The sequence below is a fragment of the Camelus bactrianus genome, chromosome 9 (genome assembly GCF_048773025.1).
Source record: "Camelus bactrianus isolate YW-2024 breed Bactrian camel chromosome 9, ASM4877302v1, whole genome shotgun sequence".
Taxonomy (NCBI): Eukaryota; Metazoa; Chordata; class Mammalia; order Artiodactyla; family Camelidae; genus Camelus; species Camelus bactrianus.
This window is the reverse complement of record NC_133547.1, coordinates 34,557,410-34,577,821: the sequence shown is the minus strand read 5'-3', so window position 1 is coordinate 34,577,821 and position 20,412 is coordinate 34,557,410. Positions and strand designations below refer to the sequence as shown.

The 20,412-nt window shown below is 36.2% G+C and overlaps 1 protein-coding gene across 2 annotated transcripts in view; it reads left to right on the top strand.

Moving 5' to 3' along the window:
• OLFM3 (olfactomedin 3) overlaps nt 1-20,412 on the top strand; it is a 173,271-nt gene that overhangs the window by 135,720 nt on the left and 17,139 nt on the right. For both annotated transcript variants that reach the window (XM_010950459.3, XM_010950458.3), the window contains exons 2-4: nt 279-425; nt 6,462-6,617; nt 11,044-11,263. In XM_010950459.3, the coding sequence (XP_010948761.1) occupies nt 279-425; nt 6,462-6,617; nt 11,044-11,263 (523 nt within the window). The remainder of the gene's footprint in view (nt 1-278; nt 426-6,461; nt 6,618-11,043; nt 11,264-20,412) is intronic.

Genomic DNA, 20,412 nt, shown 5'->3' with positions numbered 1-20,412 from the left:
TGTCCAAAAATGCAGAAAGCATTAGGAAGTGGTATAGGATGAAAAAATAGTTAATAATATGGAACTGAAAGAAAAAGAAAGATTCTCCCTCTGGGCACTGAATAAGGAAGGTGTAACCGAATGTAGCCTTGCTGCCTATGTGAATTGTTTCATCTCTTCCTTTTTAACATTAAAGAATAAAAACACAAACGTTATATCAAAAAGATGCTTTGCTTAAAATGATACAAACGCATATTCTCTTTATCCCATAATTGTGTGTCTGCTGTTGATTTCCTCAGACTCAGATTAGTCCCAAAGAAGGGTGGCAAGTATACAGCTCAGCACAGGATCCTGACGGACGATGCATTTGCACAGTGGTTGCTCCAGAACAAAACCTGTGTTCCCGGGATGCCAAAAGCCGGCAGCTTCGCCAACTGCTGGAAAAGGTAGGTGTCGCATGTCCCCTGTGGATATTTTTATTAAAATCTACCATTCTTTGAAAAGAAAATATGGGAAAGCCAGTAATGATGAGGAGGGTTCTTCCAATTTCTGTCCCTCTTCTCAAATAAATGTTCTCCCCTTCCTGGAAAGTAGTACTTCATGCTCCTTGCTCTGTTGTTCTTACCATATGACTTCTACTTTTCTCAACCTTGCCTTAAGACTGGCTTTCTGTCCTATCTTAATACCCAAGCAGTCTCTCCTTAAGAAAAAAATAATAGTATAAAGTCTTATTCCAATGCCAGAAATTTAGCTTGAACTCTCAGGATCATACTAGACTCTGAGCTCACACTTTTAGATCTCATTAACAACCTTCTAGGGTGGTTAAAACAATGGCATACAATATGTAAGCTATCTAGACAAATAATGAATAATTCTAAGTATTTATCATCATTCTCTAAGTCATTCCTTTGAACATTAAGCTCTTCAATTTCATTCAATACCATTCTCTCCATATAATTTACTTAAAGTGGATCCATAACAATCAAATGCAGAATGCCCTTGATTTACTCTCTTTCACAGATAAAAATCATGTCATGAAAGGTTATTTATGTTTAGAGAGAAAAGAAAAAATCAATGAATGGTTGTTTCTATTTTTCTCACTCAAACTATCACTGTGTTGGTCTCTGAATATAGCTGGACAGCTAGAGTGGCCAGACTTATGGAAGGATGACAAACATGTTTGAATTTTAAATACCTCTAGGGATAATAAGATAAATTTGGTAGTATGTGTTTTTGGAGGATACCATGCTCAACAATTCATTCTATGCAATATCATTTCCAAGATCATCTACATAATTATAGCACTGAATAGGAACTTACTATGAAAATTAAGAGAACTCAGAAAAATGAAAGCATTGAATTTGTTAATACAGACATCCCTAGTTTATGCAATGTTAAGTCTAGCCACAATAACTTTCTTCCACTGACATATAATTAAAATAACTTTCTTCCCTGTACATTATTTGGAAGTGTACTGAGGTGTAAAGATTTTTAAGACTTCTTTTTATATTTCACACAAAAATTAGTTTGTTTTCCTCCCCCATCCTTGGAGTCATCATCTATTTGCTCTCTCTTCTTAAGTCTTTTTTTTTTTAAGATATAATCTTTCCTGCTCCCTCAATATCTTGTTTCCCAGACAAGAGCAAATGCACATGTCATTCAAGTTAATAACTCTAGCTAATGTGCCTCCCAACTATTAGAAAGCATGACATATGAACTATGATTATTCTTGGGTATTGTTTTCCAACCTGGATTTTATTTATTTCTATGAAAAAAAATCAAATATACAGTTTAATATTATTTGGTTACTAGGGAAATTAATTAGATTGGTAAAAAGATTTAATCTTTTAAGTCCAATTTTGCTTTTCAATTAACTTGTATTTCGTCTCAGATTACATTGATTCAATCTTTTTTTCTATGCAAAAACATCTTTTTTCAATATCAACTATAATGAGAAACATTTTCTTAGACATCATAATCTTATTTGGGTTACAATTTTCAGTATAGCATTGGATACACACGCCCACACACAGACTCAGACATTTCTTCAAAAATCAGTTGAAAAAATTCAAATGAACTATAAATGTCAGTCTACGTAGATAATACCCTCTAAACGTTCTAAGTAAAATGTATTCAAGTGCTATGACAAAACCAGGAATTAGGGAAGGATAAATAAGGCTAAAAGAGTACAACTAAGGAAGCTGATTGAAAGCAATCACTGAAATTTACATAATCCTCCAATATGCAATTTGTTTAATATTTTAAAGAAATTCTAGAAAATTACACCTTTAAAAAGTCATCAATACCTAAACGACAAAAACCAAATAAAATTTATTAACAAAATCAAGGTCGTGATAAATTAGATTTATCAAATTCACTACCTGGTAGTGTTATGTCAACAGAAGAGCAGTAAAGTGTGTGCAACATTTAGAGGACCCTGAAGGAAGGAAGTAGCATTGGTTTGCCGCAGTGACCCACAGAAAAAAACCAGCATTCCTTATTCTGACTGAGCCAGTCCCTCGCCAACATCTCTATGGTTTCACATATATTCAAGGTATCAGATGGCAAACAGGAGCATGACCTGTAAGCAGCTCATTCACCATGAGCCAGAGGCTTGATTTAGTCATCTAATAACGGAAGATTCTCAATAAGAAAAGTACTAATAACAATCGTTCCCACCTATTATATTTGTATCTACTCCTTTTAATCCTTATAGCAAGGTTAATTGTCCTTCTAAGTTTACATGAAAGCAAACTGGTGCTGTTTGAGGCTAAAAACAAAAAAAAAAACTTACCAATGTCATGCAACCAGTAGGTGTGGAGCTACAGCAGATTGATTTTGCATTTTCTCAACACCATGCCAACCAGTATCATTCAAAATGCCACTGGTGGAACCCACACTTATTTAACTGGTGCTCTGTCAAACATTTTAAACAAGTATTTGTATTACTGAATATTAGAAAAATGACAATTGGTTTCACAATATATCAGGCCTTAGTATGTCCAAACTTAAATGTTTCACTTTTTAAAAAATGTGTTAGTTCTGCAGCCTCTCTGTACAGTTCTGCATTGTCTAGGTCAATATTTCCTAAAGTGTGATTTTTGGAATAGGATACTGGCAACATTCCCCCAATAAAATAATTTTAAGAAACATGGTACATGATACTTCACTCTTGAAGATTTCCATCACACAGCTTAATACTAAAGGTTCTGTGAAGACCTACAGTGAAGAAATCTCTTTCAGGAGTTGTACCCTCTGCAGCAGACTCTCAAGCACAACTGGGACGCCTACACAGCCCCAGACCCGTGTTCAAGGAAGAGATGTAATTGACAAGAGACTTGAAGGTCCTCAGCCAATTCTATTCTTTCTCTTCTTATCATAAATCAAAAAATAAAAGGGAAACGTTTGATAATTAAAAAAAAGAAATCTCTATTTTTGTTAACCCCAAGGCTATCCAAACATACTGAGCTGTGGGGTATTTTTTTCAAGTAGCCTCCACGCTAATTACGAATGAGAATGAAAATCTAAGTTAACATGTGTTTAAGTTCAGAAAGATGTAAGATATTTTATTCATATGAAGAATGAGCTCAAACAATGATGAGCGAAGGGGGACAGTGAGCTTACCACACCACGTGGGTAACATGGGGACATGTGTAGAAAGCTGAATGGCAGAACGTCAGAGAGAAGAGACTGACAGAGCAACCACAGCAGATGACTCTCCTTCCTACAAGTGTAACTGTGGGGATCCAGGCTCAAGTATCATCAGGAAACTGACTCTCAGTGGGTCTCCATAATCAGTGGAAAACTAAGTCCCAGGTGCAGCCAGCAGGAAAAGCAAAGGGACCCCAGAACCTCCTTCCCAGTCAGACAGCTCCATCTTGAGCCACCGCCCCAAACGTAGCTCTTGTAATCATACACGGTTCTACAGTACTGCAGGTCACAATCAGGTCTCGGTAAAAACTCTCAGTGCCTTCTCCCATAACACAAACAAGGCTGAAGATTAACTTGACAGGGTAAGTTAGAGGCAAAGAAAGAGAGAGAATGTTTTAACTTTATCCAGAATACCTCACTTGCCTATCATTTCCTAACTGTACAGACTCTGCATAAGTATACAGAATTCCTAGGAGAATACTGGCCAAGCCAGTGATGAGTGTCTTCACAGACAAATGTTGTATTTAAATGCACAGTTTCTTTAACACAAATGGCTTTCCCTTATTCATGCTTAGCCATAATGGCATTGAAAATTATTTTGAAAGCATTGCATTTATCCAAGATGCACTTACCATGCTTTCAATGTTGTCTCAGTAATTTTATGCTGAATCAAAGACTTTCTTTTAAATGAAGCTTTCTACAGTAGGAATGATAGTAAATTAAGAAATATTTGGAAGTCATGTAATACTATAGTCTAACCAGTGACAGGAGGAAGAAATTATTCTTAAAATATTAAAATACTTACTACCTATTACTATTATTGAAAGCCTAAGATAAATTTACCCAATAGATATTTATTGAGAAATTATTCTGTGTGTAGCTCTGTGTAAGGTCTTGGGAATAAAAGGAATGAATAAGACACAGCTTCTAACCTCATGGAGTTCACAGAAGGGCAGCCACTTCTCTGCTTTGATTCACACACATTACACAATTACTTTTAATATAAGCTAGACTGCAGCATATCCTGAAAAGACAGGATTCGTAAGGGACAGGACTATGGCTCAAGAGAGCAGAAAAAGAAACAGAAAATTATGACCTACTCTGACCAAAAAAGCAGAGGAACTAAGGCCAGCCAAGGCAGCAGAATTCACTGCCTTTTCTGAATGTTCCAATTCTGAGGAATGTCTTGACAATGGGCTCTTTAAAACTAGCTGGTCCACTAAGCTTTGTCTGATGATAAAAATTTATATATGAACAAACCATCCTTTTCCTGTTTATAACTCACAATTTTTACAAAGACAACAACTTTTTATGTGTTATGTACATAAAAATGCTATTTAAAGCTATCTAGAGTAACACACAAAAATAAATGAAATGAAGTAAAACTCACCTGAAATCCCACAACCATTTTTGATGCTCATGCTTTCATATATTCATTTATGCATATAAGACATATAATTCTATGCAGATGGCTTTATATGTAATATTTACCAGGGACCGCTTTCTACCACTTTTGTTACTTCTCCTCTCACCTACACCTCACCCCTCACATCTCACAGAAAATTAATGTTAACAAACCTAATATGTATTCTTCTAATCCTCCCATATCTCTCTCCCTGTTTCTTTTGTTTATATACTCTATTTTCTTTTACATCTGAGGGTATGCGTGTACATGCACCTGTGTATGTGTGTGAAAAAGAGACAGACAGACAGACAGCAGGAAGAAAGGAGGAGAGGGAGAGAGAGAGAGAGAGAATTTGATTTAGAATAAAAGGATCAAATTAATATGAAGAACTTTACATTTGCTTTTTTCACTTGCTTTTCTCATGTAAATTCCACATGTTGAGCAGTGTTTCTCAAAATGTATAAACATAGAAATCGCTTAGATACCTTGATAAAAATGAAGATTCTAACTCAGTAGCTCCGGGGTGGGTCCCAAGATCCTGTATTTCTCATGAGCTCCCAGGTGATGCAAAAGCTGTTGCTCTACAGACCATCCTGTGAACACCAAAGGACAGCGATCTGTCTTATTCTTTAAAATAGTTTATTCATATTCTTTCTTCAGTTCATTTAACAGCCCTCCTCCTATCACAGGCTTTTACTTTGTTTTCGGGATTTTGCTGCCGTAACAATTAGAGCAGCCTTTCTTTCCTTGTTTCTACATGCTTTGTAGGTTACCTATATCCCACTTTGAAATAGCTTGGGGTTCACTGAACTTGGGATGGTGCCATCACCTTCATATGTGTTTACTGCCTACCTACCAAACACCTGATAGTGGCCATTGTCCAGGTGTCTCAAGCAGTACGCTCTCTGAGTTAGGAGGTGCCCAGCACTACCACCACTCATCTTGCTCAGTTCAGTCTCAGCCCTGGGAGTACTTCAGATGCAGCTTAAAATAACTGCATTGTAATGAATATTTTCCACATCTGCTGAATACTTCATTGCCATCCACAATTGCTAAGCATCCCAGACCTTGAAGAAGTTAGTTAGTACTTAAAGAAACAACTTATTTTAACATTTAACAGATTGGGCCATTATAAGCTTACAAAGCCCCGCAATGAATATTCTAGTTGTATTTTTCTAATGTATTATATTCTTACTTATATGGTGTCATTTCTAATACTATAATGTTCATTGTATTATTTCCTGTCTAATTTTCTCTTCTGAAATTTTCTGAATGTTTATCATGAAGAAATGTCCCTCTGGAAGTATGTCCAGTGGAAATGCAATTATGAATTTGGCACTCCCTGTTTTTAGTGTTCATGTCATTTTTGCTACTTTAGTAGTGATTGCATATACTTGTAAACAGACAATAATGTCTTCTTTAACAGGTTCAGAACATGTCGCAGTCTATTGAAGTCTTAAACTTGAGAACTCAGAGAGATTTCCAATACGTTCTAAAAATGGAAACCCAAATGAAAGGGCTGAAGGCCAAGTTTCGGCAGATCGAAGATGACCGGAAGACACTAATGACCAAGCATTTTCAAGTAGGTTTGACTTTAGCAATCACGTCAATCCAAACGAGACACTGAGTACAATGGACAGCCACCATGGCACTCCGCTAGAAATAACTGCACCTTGGCCCACATATGCAAGGTTAAAGACTCACTCAAGTCATCAGTCATCTCTCCACTGAAACTGATCACTAGTTTGTAGACTTGCAATAAAAAGTGCCTTATCCTCCTCGAGCCAAGTGGAGATTATGCATAGATTTAAAGGCATTTCAATATTATGACAAGGGGAAATCTAAAAAAATTAATAATGAAATTTATCAAAGATTTTCTGATGGTTTATGCCCTGCTAATATGAGGAGAAATACAGAAAATATAAATAATTAAAAGAGGCAAAAATATCATTAATAATAGCACATAAAAGAGGGTTGTTTCATAATTTGATACAAAAAAGTATTTTTTTTAGACTTTAAGCTGTTTATTGGCAATTATCTAGGACCACTGAAACTGAAGAAACAGTGCTTTTAGGCGTGTTATATGTACTTTTATTAACTATGCATGACAGTGTCATAGATTAAAATAAAATCTATGATAATACCATTTGAGCCTCTAGTAAAAAGAAATTATGTTTATAGTTTATAAAACACACTATGATCTTATAAACATAATAGCCTCTTCTTTCCTTGCCAATTAGAAAGTGAGATTCGCTGCTGATGGTAAGGGAGTGGGCCTCAATCCAAGCTCTTGCTCAAACATTACAAGTACTTTTCATACATAACTGTGACGGGCAGGGAGCTAGTCAGGAACATGAAACAGGGTCTCTGCATGGCACATTTTAATATGGCAGAAATTTTCATGGTTTTGTAATTTTCTTCAGGGGTGCTCAGGAGCCTGAGTAGAGAAGTGCAAAAGACAGTGTTGCACTGAACCAGTTTTAAGGTTCTGTCAGAAACGCACAACAGAAGAACAAGAGGGTAAGAGAGTTCAGGGTACTGGCAAGAGAGGGGACTAAAGTCATGAACCATGAGGTTAAACTGAAGTAAGCAAAGCCAGAAGGTTAAGAAGTTATAACAAATTAAGAGTAAGGCCTAGAAGATAAAAATTAATTTAAAGACTATTAGAAATGAGAGAATGAGTAAACTGGAATAATAGGGAATTTATGGGGAATGGTAAACAGAGAAGAATAGAAGGTGAAAAGCAAATGAATTAATTTTAACCAGTATTTATTGAGCACATACTGTGTGCAAGGCAGTGTTGGGCCCCCTGCTGGGCACAATAACACATAATCTGTCTTCTATGAAAGACAACTAAAAAATGTAGGTAAAATTGACAGTAAAAAGAGGCATAAACAATACTTAATGGTACAAAGGGAAGATTTATTAATTTTGTTGCGAGAAGGCCAGGGAAGAGTTATAAGATTTGGCAATATTCAAGAAAATAGTTTTAGACTAGTGTCCCCTCTCTGCCCCAGAAAATACTTAATTACAGAGAAGATCAAAGATCCAAACAATTCTCAACATAAGTTTTCAATGCTCAGGGTTAAGGTGTCGACTACAGAGCCATTCGGTGAGCCTGATGCTGAGGCCATCAACAAAGCAGGAAGGGATATGCTGGCGTTTCCAGTGCATGGGGAATTCCCAAAAGGAAGGGACAGAAGGAGAGAAGCTCAGGGTGTCTGGCTCAGAGTGAAAACCATTCAAGCTCAGATGGACAATACAGAACTCTGTGACACCAATGGACAGCTTGAGAGAACCAGGGCTGGCAGAGCTGGTGACACGTGATGATGCATGTGTATCTGTGGGAACTCTTAGGAGACAGGAGACAAAGAAACAAAAAGATACGAGGCTGAGGGGGAAAAAAGAGAGAAAACTGCCTATTCTGCAAGTTTGTCTAGCGGAAGCCAGGTTGCCAATAAGAAAGCTTACTTTTCAGGCAGCACCATAGGACATAATGATTTCGATTTTCCTATCTCAAGTAATCCAAGTAGATCTTAACTTGTATGTCAAAATCAATAGCAATAATAATAACTATTTTTCTGAAGAATTCTACACATTCAACATGTAATTCCAAGCACTTCAAATATATTACAAATATATTCTATATTAACTAATTTAATCCTGACAACAATCCTTTAAGGCAGGATTATGTTTCTTCCCATCATTTCAGATGAAGAAATTGATGTACAAAGAAGTTGAGCAACTTATCCAGAGTCATATATCTAATATGTATCAGAACTACAAAGTCCAGCTCCCAGGTTTGGCCTCCTAATACCAATACCAGGAGCCTCTCCAAGTCGACTGCAGCACTCTGAATTAAATTTACTAACAATAATTAGATGCTCAAATACGAGTGTATTTATTCACCAAGTCCTATGGGTCAGATTTTGCTCTAGCTGCTGAGGTGCCGTATTTGAGAAGAAGAAACGGAACATTCCAAAAGTAAGTTTAACACGGAAGAATACTTCCAAACTGGAAGAAAAGCCCTCTGGTACACCATTCTTAAACTTATCAAAAACACTAAGTCGGTCATTCTGTATATGAAAAGTGTGTTCTAGTTTCCACACTTGAGACTATCATCCTTATATGAAGAGATCTTGGTTGGGCAAGACAGTCTACCTAGTCTACCAAAACCCGTTGCTGTAAGAGCAACATAGCAGAAGGTGAAATTCTGGAAGGCATTAGTAAGCATGAATCTGTTCCTACTTTAATCTTTTATTTGATATGTATATCAGCTGGACTTTCCATTGCTCTCTGACTAGTGTACAGAGTTTTAAAATTACTGACTGCCAATAATCAAAGTTTTTGAAAAAGCCCCAAAATATAAATATAAATACAAATATAAGGATAAATATAAGCATAAGCTCAAGGGAAATAAAATGCTACCAAAATTGTGACACCAAATGGCTCTCTTTTCATTATTTCCATAGTAGAACGTAAAACTCCTCATTGTAACAGCTGCAATAATATGCAGCAAATGGTACCAACAGAACTCTTCTCATTAAAATCCTAATGAAGCAATTGCGTCTTCCTTTAGGGATACCACAAGATGCTCAAACTAATAAGTTTATTTCAAAATGAGCCACTAAAATGAGTAAAGCTCTGCCATTCTGTCTTTTGACTGTGATATATATGAATCTTTCTCTTTATTAAGACTCTCTGTCCCCTCCCACTCATCATGGACATATAAACAAATTCAAAGAATTCCGAGCTTACAGAGCAAGTGGAAATTTCCCCACAAGAAACACAAGCCCATAAATCACATGGCAATGGGAGCTCTTGCTATTTTAATGTATTGATAGTAATAACATCTTCTAAATGTAATTTTAAAATGCAATTTTCAGCTCCTTAAATTAGTTAGTGTACAGCATGGTTTCTGACAGAACCTATGGATTATTCTCAAATGATCACAGCAGTGATAGCTCTTTCCACAAATGAGATCATTTGCAATAAACTCACAACTGAATCAAACTCACAAAATATTTTCACTGACCACCACCACCAAATTAAAGGAAAGAAAATAAAGGTGACACGGCCAGACTGAAAGTGAAACTACAGGTGTGGCTCAGTCCCAGGATGCTAGAAGGGACACCTTGTTAGCAAAGCATACTTCTTATTCTGTAGACAAAAATCAGCACTTTAGTTTCAAACAACTTGGTGTAACTGGCTCTTTTATTACATAAACCATGAGCACTCTGATCCCGAAAGAGTTAATTTACTACGTGGGTAAGCAACTGTGTCTTACGTAAATAGCTCTAAATTATCTATGCTAAGGCAAATGAAATCCAAGAATGGGTAATAATTCAAAATAGTAAAGAGTGACATACATTTCTTTGAGCTCTGAAAAGCTTTGCATGACTTATTATACTTCCTGAAATTACCTTCCTAATGATGCTGTGCCAAGATGGATACTAAAAAGAGGGAGGACTAGAAGCACAGAGCGGTAGAAACCCAAAATTGGAAAAATTCTATTAGGGAAAAGCTGTTCCAGGATCCAAAATTCTCTCTAAGTACCCTTATATTATTGATAATTATTAAATGGTAATTAAACAACATAATATTTGACCTATTTCTAATAATTTATAATCAGAAGACAAACCCTGCTTATGTTTCCTAACTACATAATGCATTGTTCACTTTATAAAATGCTACTAGAAAGCGAGGTAATAAATAAACCCATAATTGCTACCATAGGAAGTTTTGTAATTATGATAAGGATCAGTTTGTTTCACAGAAAAGCAAGTAACCATTTAAAGAGAGGTTCTTGTATTGAAAAGCCGAGATAAGCGGATATACTACTAATGTTCATGTGGCCATTTACATTCTCATGAAATACCCAATTTCAATTAGAAATCAATACGAATTATGAGTATGTTTTAGTAATCTCCCTTAAGTATCATATGAAAAAGAACGTAGCTGCTTATCTGTTTAAATGACTCTCAGAAACAACTGGCTGCTTTTCACAGGAGCTGAAAGAGAAGATGGACGAGCTCCTGCCCTTGATTCCCGTGCTGGAACAGTACAAAACAGATGCCAAGTTAATCACCCAGTTCAAGGAGGAAATCCGGAATCTGTCTGCCGTCCTCACCGGGATTCAGGAGGAAATCGGTGCCTATGACTATGAGGAACTACATCAAAGGGTACTTAGCTTGGAAACCAGACTGCGTGACTGCATGAAAAAGCTAAGTGAGTACAGCAATTCCATTTGTCTAAGTGAGTACTTAAGAAAGTAGTTTCAGTGAAAACTGCATCCTTACATTTTGCGAATAGTCGTAAATTCTTAATGACAGGGAAGCGAGTACCTTCTTTCTAAATGTAGTAAGTGCCTTAATGGCTTTGGTATGTCTGGTTATTCAGTGTTACTAGATTAACAGCTGCCTCATTTTCAGAGCACCCTGTTACGATTCAGTGGCTTGAAATAAGAGGTCTGGCAGATACAGCCATTCTAGTGGCTGCACTAAGCTTTATTTCAGACAGGTAATAGGGGATGGTCAATCACTACTTGGCCAGGGGCGGGGGGAAGGCATTTCTGGTAGTAGAGAAAGTCAGAGACTGGGGAAAAGAACATTGCCCTGGGACCCCATGTGAAATAGCAATGTTAAAGGAAACCAAAACAATTCCTCTGCTACACAGAGCTGGCGTCAGCTGCTCTGATCCACTCAAGAAATAAAAAGCAGGCACCTACTCAAATACACATTCACTACTCTACAAAGGGCCAAGCGTGTGACTTGGGTCACAGACTCTAATTCTTGACTCCTAAAATGTGTGGTTCAATCTGGTCTGAGTTTACAAAGTTTTCCATTGCATCCATGAGCTAATCTTTCGAGTGAAGTAATCATGGGACAAGTCTGTAACTTAATATGAAGTAAGTAAGTGTTCATGAATTGAATAAGGAGGGAACAGTATTTTAGTTGTTACCACGATAGGACATGATGGGGTGGGGTGGGGACCTCAACAAACAGAGGAAAGTGTCCTCTCAAGGTAAAGAAAAGCTTTTCTGGAATAGGAAATAAAGTAGGAAGAGGAGTAAAGAATTAGAAAACAATCAATTTCTAGTGAAGAAACCTTCAGAGAATAAATATAAATATTTCAAAATAAAATGTGGATGACTTACAAGAATATTTTAAAGACCATTTATTTTACAGATGCAATTCAAATGATAAAAAAGACCTAAAATACAATATGCTGCATTCAGCCATCACAGCCTCAAAACAAAGTGGGGAATCGCCAATCAGGCCTCACTGTAGTCATTTCAGGATTTCAGGAGAATCCGACAAAATTTATCAGACGGCAATGATGTAAACCCTGCAGCAAAACACATGTGCAGCTATCCTCAACGATTTATTTCTCATCATGCAAAGTCCATACTTTTTCATCTATAACTGGTCTCATAATCACGACTAGAAGATTCTAAGACTAGCTCTTCTCCACCCATTGTCCACATTACTGCTGAAGGGATTTTTTAAAGTATAAATCTGAAATAGTTTTCCTCTATTTAAAATGTCCTGTGCATCTCTTATGCCCTACAACGCAGTCCATGGCTTATATAAGGTCCTTCACGTGTGGCACTCCCTACATTTTCCATCTGAGGTCCTGCCACTCCTCCCTTCACAAGCTATGGCCCAGTCATATGTGCGCTTCACTCTCTAACCACTGGGCCACACTGAGATGCTGTTTGTTCCTTCTCCTGAAACACTCTTTCCCATGTTAATCTTTTCTTTATCATTAAATACACTTTCACCTACCACATGTGACAAACTCCTACCCATTTTTCAGGTCTCAGTTTAAATGTCACGTCTTGCCAGAAACTCCATTGCCCTCCCCATGTATCCTCTGCATCCCTGCTGGGTGTTCTCAGACCTTGATTATGTCACCAATGATTGGACTTTTCATGTTTCATTATCATTTTGTGTATAATTAAATGTTTCTTTTACTAGACTTTTGTTCCACGAGAATAAGAACAATGTTTGTGATACTCACTCTAAATAGTCTATCTCCTAATGCCTAGAAAACTAAGAGAAGATATTCATTAAATATTTGCTGAATAAATTAATTATATAAGCAATCATAGTAACACTTTCTAACAAGTAGAGAGAACAACCCATTTTACTTGCAAAAAAGAAAGATCTCTCTAGCCACATATTTGAGTCAAGATGGATGGGACTGAAAAGACTAAGCAAAGGAAAAGTCATTTATCTGATACAGCATTTCAAAACTTCTTTGTATGCTTTCATAATTCAAGTTGTGTTTATCGCTAATGGAAAATAGGTAAACATTATTGACATAAAGAAATTCTATTATATTGTCTTCTTTTTTACTCAAGAAATACCTTTAGTTCAATGCACATATTCGTTTCTAGCCTGCCAGATGATGTCTCCACCAAACAAGTTAAAAAGAAAATCCCAAACCAAGAACTGTTTGAGCGTTCTCAGTATCTAAGGTACTTTGGGGGTTAACAAAGAAGTATCTAAATGCATATTTATCAGCCCACAACGTATCTGGGTAAAGATGTTCTATAAAGGACAGCACATAGGACTGATCTATGTAGGGCTATAACTTGATTTGGAAGAGGTCCAATTGTTGCTAATGAACCATTAAACACCCTGAGAATCAGTTCACTCTGTCATTCCTAGCATCTCATGGTAACATAAAAGCCAATAGCTTGGGGTTAAGTCCAGGCACCTGCTCAGTAAAAATGGTCTCTATCAAAATAAGGATGGACAATAGGACGTTTCTACCTAGTAATCACCTTGAGCCTTAAAGTATGCCAGTTATGTTGTTGAAGGATTAATGTGGAAAATTCTTGAGGTTTGCTCTATTTTGGAAATGAACTTTAATTCTAAAATATACTTTCTCTGAGTTTACTTAGTAGGAAATAATATCTATGCAGTTATGTAATTCTGCCCTCCTCTCGTCTCTTTCAAAACCCCCATTCTGTTTTTTCTAATCCACATATAACTCCCCACATGTAATCTCCTGCAATATTGAAAATGGTATTTGGGACAAAGAGGGTTAATTTAAGTAGACACAAATTCATCCTATTCCTTGTTACAGAACCATGGACAGTGTTTTTATGGTGTCCTCTGGCCTTAGGACTGTGATCAAAGATTCATTTTATTAATTTCCTCCATAGACCATGAAGTTTGAAAGAATGTGACTATCAAATAAATTGCAGTAATTAGTTAACATTTTTATTGTAACTAATCAAAAATATAAAATCTAGCAACCAATATAGATATCAAACAGCAATAATATTAGTATTTAGTTTTCTTATTTAATGAGATGATTGCTATTTAAGTTAATTGATATGAACTTACAAAATATTGAAAGCAGTTCTCACATCATAAACTCTTTAGATTATTAGTGGCCTCAAATCCCCACTCACTCAGTAGACAGGCCAGTGCCACAAGCAATGATTCTAACTCATTTATGCTTTTGTCCCAAGAACTGGGTACTTTTCTCTATCACACCATGTTTATGTCTATTAATCAAAATCACTTACTGAGACTCTCCTGAGTAGAAAGGATATATATCAACTGGACCACAAAACTTAATTACAATGTAGAAAACATATCTAGTTAGACAGACAGCCCTAATACTGTGAAATATAAAGCCATATTGTTTCTGAAAAAACAAATAAATGAATCTTCATATTTTTTCATTAAAAAAATATGCCTATTTGAAAAGAGGTATCTGATGAGATACATATATTTACAGAAGAAAACACAAACATTTTATTCTGTGTGGCACTAAGCTGCAATTTAACACTTTACTTAGCTCTTACACTTTCTGGAAATTGGTACAGATTGGACCAAGCTAACTCTGTGAATCCTTTTAACTCCATGCCTAGCAGTATCTCATAAATAAAAGCCTGAATCTCAAAATAGCAGGACACAGAGACTCAGAAAACAGACGTCAATCAAATCAGGACCATTCAAAGGAAATGTAGAGGAGAAAAAAAAAAAAAAAAAAAACATCAGGGGATCATTGTTCCAAAAGGGTCTAAAATCCAGTTGCTATGCTGCTCAGATCTAGAGTGGGATATTGGCTAACTGTCACATCAGCAATTCAGTAACAGGAGCAAGAAGGTCCATCCATCAATGGCATCTTTATTCTTCACAAAAGCCTCTCACCACACACAGCCAATTAGGAGAGGGTAAAAATGGACTGGGGAAAGAAAATAAAATTGCAACCATGATAAATACATTTCCATTCACCTTTTCAGTGGATTTGCTTTTAAGGGAAAATGTCACAGTGTACATCACATAAATTTTAAGATACTAAAAAACAAACTAGTGCCACTGTCTGCAAGGTTTAACTTAATAAGGTGCTGAAGGACTCACAAGTCATTGAGATCACTAGGGCACCATTCAGCTTATTTCTACTAGAGAATTAAAGTTTTGGAGAAAACAAAATTAGAAAAAATGCTTCAACACCAATGCACTCTAGTGGTCTGAATGAGGTACAGTAATGCTCCTTCCTAAGAGCTTAATTTTCTCCTATGACAGATTGAATAAAGTCCCCTGTGCTTAATTAAATCATGTCACATTCCTAGACATGAAAAATATAATTATATGCATGTGAGAATTTGACTGGAAAAGCACAGTTAAGAGCTCCTGAACACCCCCTGAGATCACCAATAGATATTTAATGTAGATTACAATCAGGCTTTCCAGCTTTCTGGTCCTCTACCCCCTCTTTCTTGTGCTAGTTCTGTTTTAGGGCAACGGTTTGGTGCCATCTAGTGAAGTATAGGATGCATTTTTCTATTAACAGAAACAGGGGTTTTTTGTTGTTGTTTTCATTTTTTTTTTTGAGTAAAGTTTTGAGCTTTTACATTTAATAGAAGTAACAGCATTCAAAACTTGAGATCACGAGTTATCTCAACGTGGATTACGGTCTTTATCATGTTTATGCCAAATTAGTTCTAAAAGAGAAACCAAACTGTCTATGTGGTAATAGTTTTATTTGTCCCTTCAACAAATAGTTTTGGACTCCTCAGTGTGCACTGGCACTTAACCAGGTACTTGGGGATACAAAGGTGAGTAGTAGGCCAGCGTTTCTCTGCATCGCAAAGCTGCATTACAGTGGGGACAACAAGCACATAAGTATGCAACTGTAGCAATGCTGAGAGCCTACTGCTTGACAGACCTAGGCCAGCTTTTGTACATGTGTTAGTCTTAACTGCTGCAAGAATTCTAGGTCAGGTAGTATTATTAGCAATTTATGGAAAACAGTATTCAGTTTAATTTTCCAAAGGTACATATGTGTTGGAGGCAACAACTTTAAACCCAAGTCCTTCTGAATTCAAAGGCAGATTTCTTTCCCACACATGATGTCTTTTTTGGGGTACATACAACAGTAGAGAAATACCCTGGACACCTCAGTAAATTTAATTCAGTAAATAGAACCCAACTGTTGTTGAAAAAAGTCACAGTCATTTTTGATTCTTCCTTAAACTTCATTCATATGCAATCACCACATCTTCCCTTCTCCCTCACTGATTTCTCAAAACCACCTCTTTGTGCATCCTCACATCACCACCTAACCCAGAGCACCATGCATCACCTCTCAGATGGATTACCACAACGGCCTCCTAACTACTCTCTTTACCTGAACTCTTTCCCTCTCTACCACACTAGGTATTTTGAGTAATCTTTTTGAAATAACAATCTAATTATATTACACCTGTGCTTACATGGTTTCCCTTTAAAGTTCAATCTAAATATCTTTGCACAGTTTGTCTTGGTAACATGAATTCTGCCCAATTCTCTAGACCTTTTCTCTCAAATTTTCACCATGTACTCACTCTAAGCTTTAGTCATTCTCATCTTTCCAGTTCCTCAAATCGTGCATGCTTTCTTCATCTCCTGGACACTGAACCTCCTCTCCCCTTTCATGGAACACTCTTTCTCCCCACCTTAGTTAATCTGAATTTGAGGTCTGCTTTTCCTTTTGCATATCAGATATCAGCTTGTCTACGGTACCTCCCCTGATTGCTCCTTAATGTGGCTGAACTCCCCTGGCACAGTCTCCCACACAAACTGCCTCCATGACACTTGGCATTATTTTACAGCGATTTCCCACTTGCTTTCTGTTTTTTAACCTCTTCTACTTTATAGACAAGTCGTCCCTGCTCTGAGAGGTCAAGGACCATCTGTGTCTCATTCCGGTTGAATCTTTATAGACTATGATAAAACATCTGAAATATAATAGGTAGAAATCAGTCTTTAGAGTCTCTGGGAGTAAATATTACTTTTTAAAATAAAAAAAAAACTTTGTTTTTTTTCAAGAAATAAATCAGTGTATATCAAATATAAAACATCTATATCTTTTACAAAACCAAAAATCTTTTGGGAAAAAAGACAACAAAAGCACAGCCTTTATTCATCTTTGCTTTTGTTGCCATCTGCTCTTTCTTCAATGGTAATGCAGTATTTCATTCCAAAACACCTGATATTTGGCTCTACTTAGCATTTAAAGCAAGAGACAGTGAAAATCTCAGTGAAAGTAATAATGATGAAAAAAATCACACTGTGTGCCTGGGGTAGAGAAGAGTGAGATTTAACTTGGAAATACAATGGAGGGAAATTTATAAGAATACCCCCTCAAATTGAACTGAAGAGATCTTCAAATGAGTCATTTACCAAAGACAGTCCTACTCTCCCTAATATTCCAGATTATAGTATGGAATGCAGTTTCTCTAGTGTCCATGCATTCTTCTGGAACACTGAGACCCTAGTTCTTTCAGCACGTTGTTTGGGTAACTGGCATATTTTGTTTTACCACAAACTGATTTATTATTTATCTTTCTTTTTTATGTCCTACATTTTCCTTGATTATAACTAAATTATAAGCCTTTTAACAATATAAAACCTGTGTTTTCAGAGGCAAGCATGAACTGCCAAATTACTGGGGATTTCATATTACAATTCTGTTCCATTTAGTTTGTATGTTACATAAGCTCCTCTTTAAAGACAAGTTCATAATATAAGCTTTATCCCAGGAAAAGCTGAGGCAGGTTTTTAAATAATTTAAGAGTAAAATTGTGTTGATTTTGGAAAATGGAAGTATTTAGACACATTAGACACATATTTAGACACTCACTGAAAACTCCTTCTATGCCATGAAACACAGCATGTTATGTCCATTCTTATCCCTGCCTTTCCCTTGGCAGTGTAGTTGGTAAGATTAGACATGCAAATGAAAAGTTAACCAATATAAACAGATTTTACTATCATACGTATATGATAGAGACAAACTTATTTTCACTAGCTTTAATCTACAGACTTTAAAGATCTACTTCTTGCTACATGAATTCTCCAATGGCCTTAAGTAAATAGAAATAACAATCTGTCATAAAACATATTCGCTACTCCATTTAATTTACATATATGGGCATGGCCTTAGGATTCAAATCTAGAAGCTATTAGTCTAGGATATCACAAAGTACAATTATACATTGAGGAAATAAACAAAAAGACAGATGGTTTTTATGCTTCGTTGATCCAAACTGATCTTCCTGCTGAATCCCAAATGCTATCTTCTCCTGAGCTACTTATTGATAAATATGGATTGCAACTGATCATAAAAAATTTATGTCTCAAAATCATCAAAGTATTAAAATGGTTACTTTTGTCAACTACCCACTCAGCACATTTTCTGAACATATGGAACTATGCACATATAATATATTTTAAAATGCTAATATTTTCATGTCTGCCACAGCTGACAGAAGAGCATAGCAGGAGAAAATCAATGAACCAGAACTCAGCTTCCTTCTTTGCCATCCACTTTTGCAGGAACATTTGTCTTCCAGGCATTTTAGGAAATTATCCTTTCTGTCTGGCTTCTTGTGTCCTCACAGAAAGTGAGAGTGAAGAGAGAAAGATAATGATTATTTGAACAAAAGCCAGTTTTGAGGACCCAAGAAGTAGAAATGACTTTTACTGTTTATTTTACTTCATTTTTATAATTTCTATGCTCAGTCAGAATCTGAGAATACCTGTGTTTACTTAACACTACCACAAAATCACAACTAAAAGTGTGGCCAGGTTTCATAAATTGCTGAAACTTTAATTTTACTAATTTCATTCAACAAGATAAATTTTAGCTTAGAAGTCTAATAACAATTTCTAAAAGAAATTTCTAGAAAGAAATCCCTTGAGAGCCCTTTCTGTTTTTTGCTTCCCAAGAATATGGGTAGATATGATGATGACCACAATTATAATCACCCAGATGGTGTGTGTTTGTTTTACAACTAGAAATACCACCTTCTCCCCATCAGCATAACTATCTACTGATCCCCTACATTCCCTTAGTTAGAATAACAAAATGTCAAGCTTCAGAACTTCCACCTTAGAGATGATACAACTCCATCTCAGAGAATAAGTGCATTCATTATCCAATACTATGTGATGATTTACTGTTGTGGCTGAGATTAGAAACCACATCCCCAACACCGACCTCAGGATTCTAACCTGGATAAATATACTACACAAAGAACATTTCCCAGGAAATTGTGGAAGTAAAAACAGAGAGACAACAACAACAACAAAAACATAAATAGAGGCAGAGTTAATAAATAGATTAAACTACCAACTGCTCATGAAATTGTTTAGTTATTCTCTTTCATATCAGTTTCTCCCTCTCTACTAGATTATTTATAAAGGCAAACAAATCTTTATTAAACAACAACAGGAACACCAGAACAAGAATAAAATTTTCCCATAACCCCCCATTTCCCTGCTGCTTCTCCTCTGAAAGGATATTTGATAGTTGCTGATTTGGTTTGTAGTCTTTTCAAAACCAACTCTAACGCAGCTTTTGATCCCAACATTCTCTTCATTTGATTCTTGTAACCACCGATGACTTCTTGCTGCCAAATTCCATGGTCATTTCTTTGATTTTCTAGATACTTCTGTATTCCCTAGAGGTCAGTACTTCATCCTTCTTAAAAGATTCTCCTCTTTAGGATTTCTTAACACTGCACTATTTTTCCTACCCCATTTATAGCTTCTTATTGGGCTCCTTTGCTGGGTACCATTAATATTTTGATGCCCCAGAACTCTATTCTAGATGTCTTCATCTTCTTTGTGTATGTCCTCTCTCCGAGGCTCTGGCTTTCACCATCATCATTGTGCTAAAGATTGTCAAAACTGTGTTTCAGAAGGATGTCTGCTATGTAGATTTGTATACTATCATCTCTACATCTCCACTGGCACAGACAATAGTCATGAACAACTTAAAATAACCCATACTGAATTCTTGATTTTTCTTTCTAAACTCATTTCTTTTTTAGTCATTTCATCTGAGTAAATGACACTACAATCTGA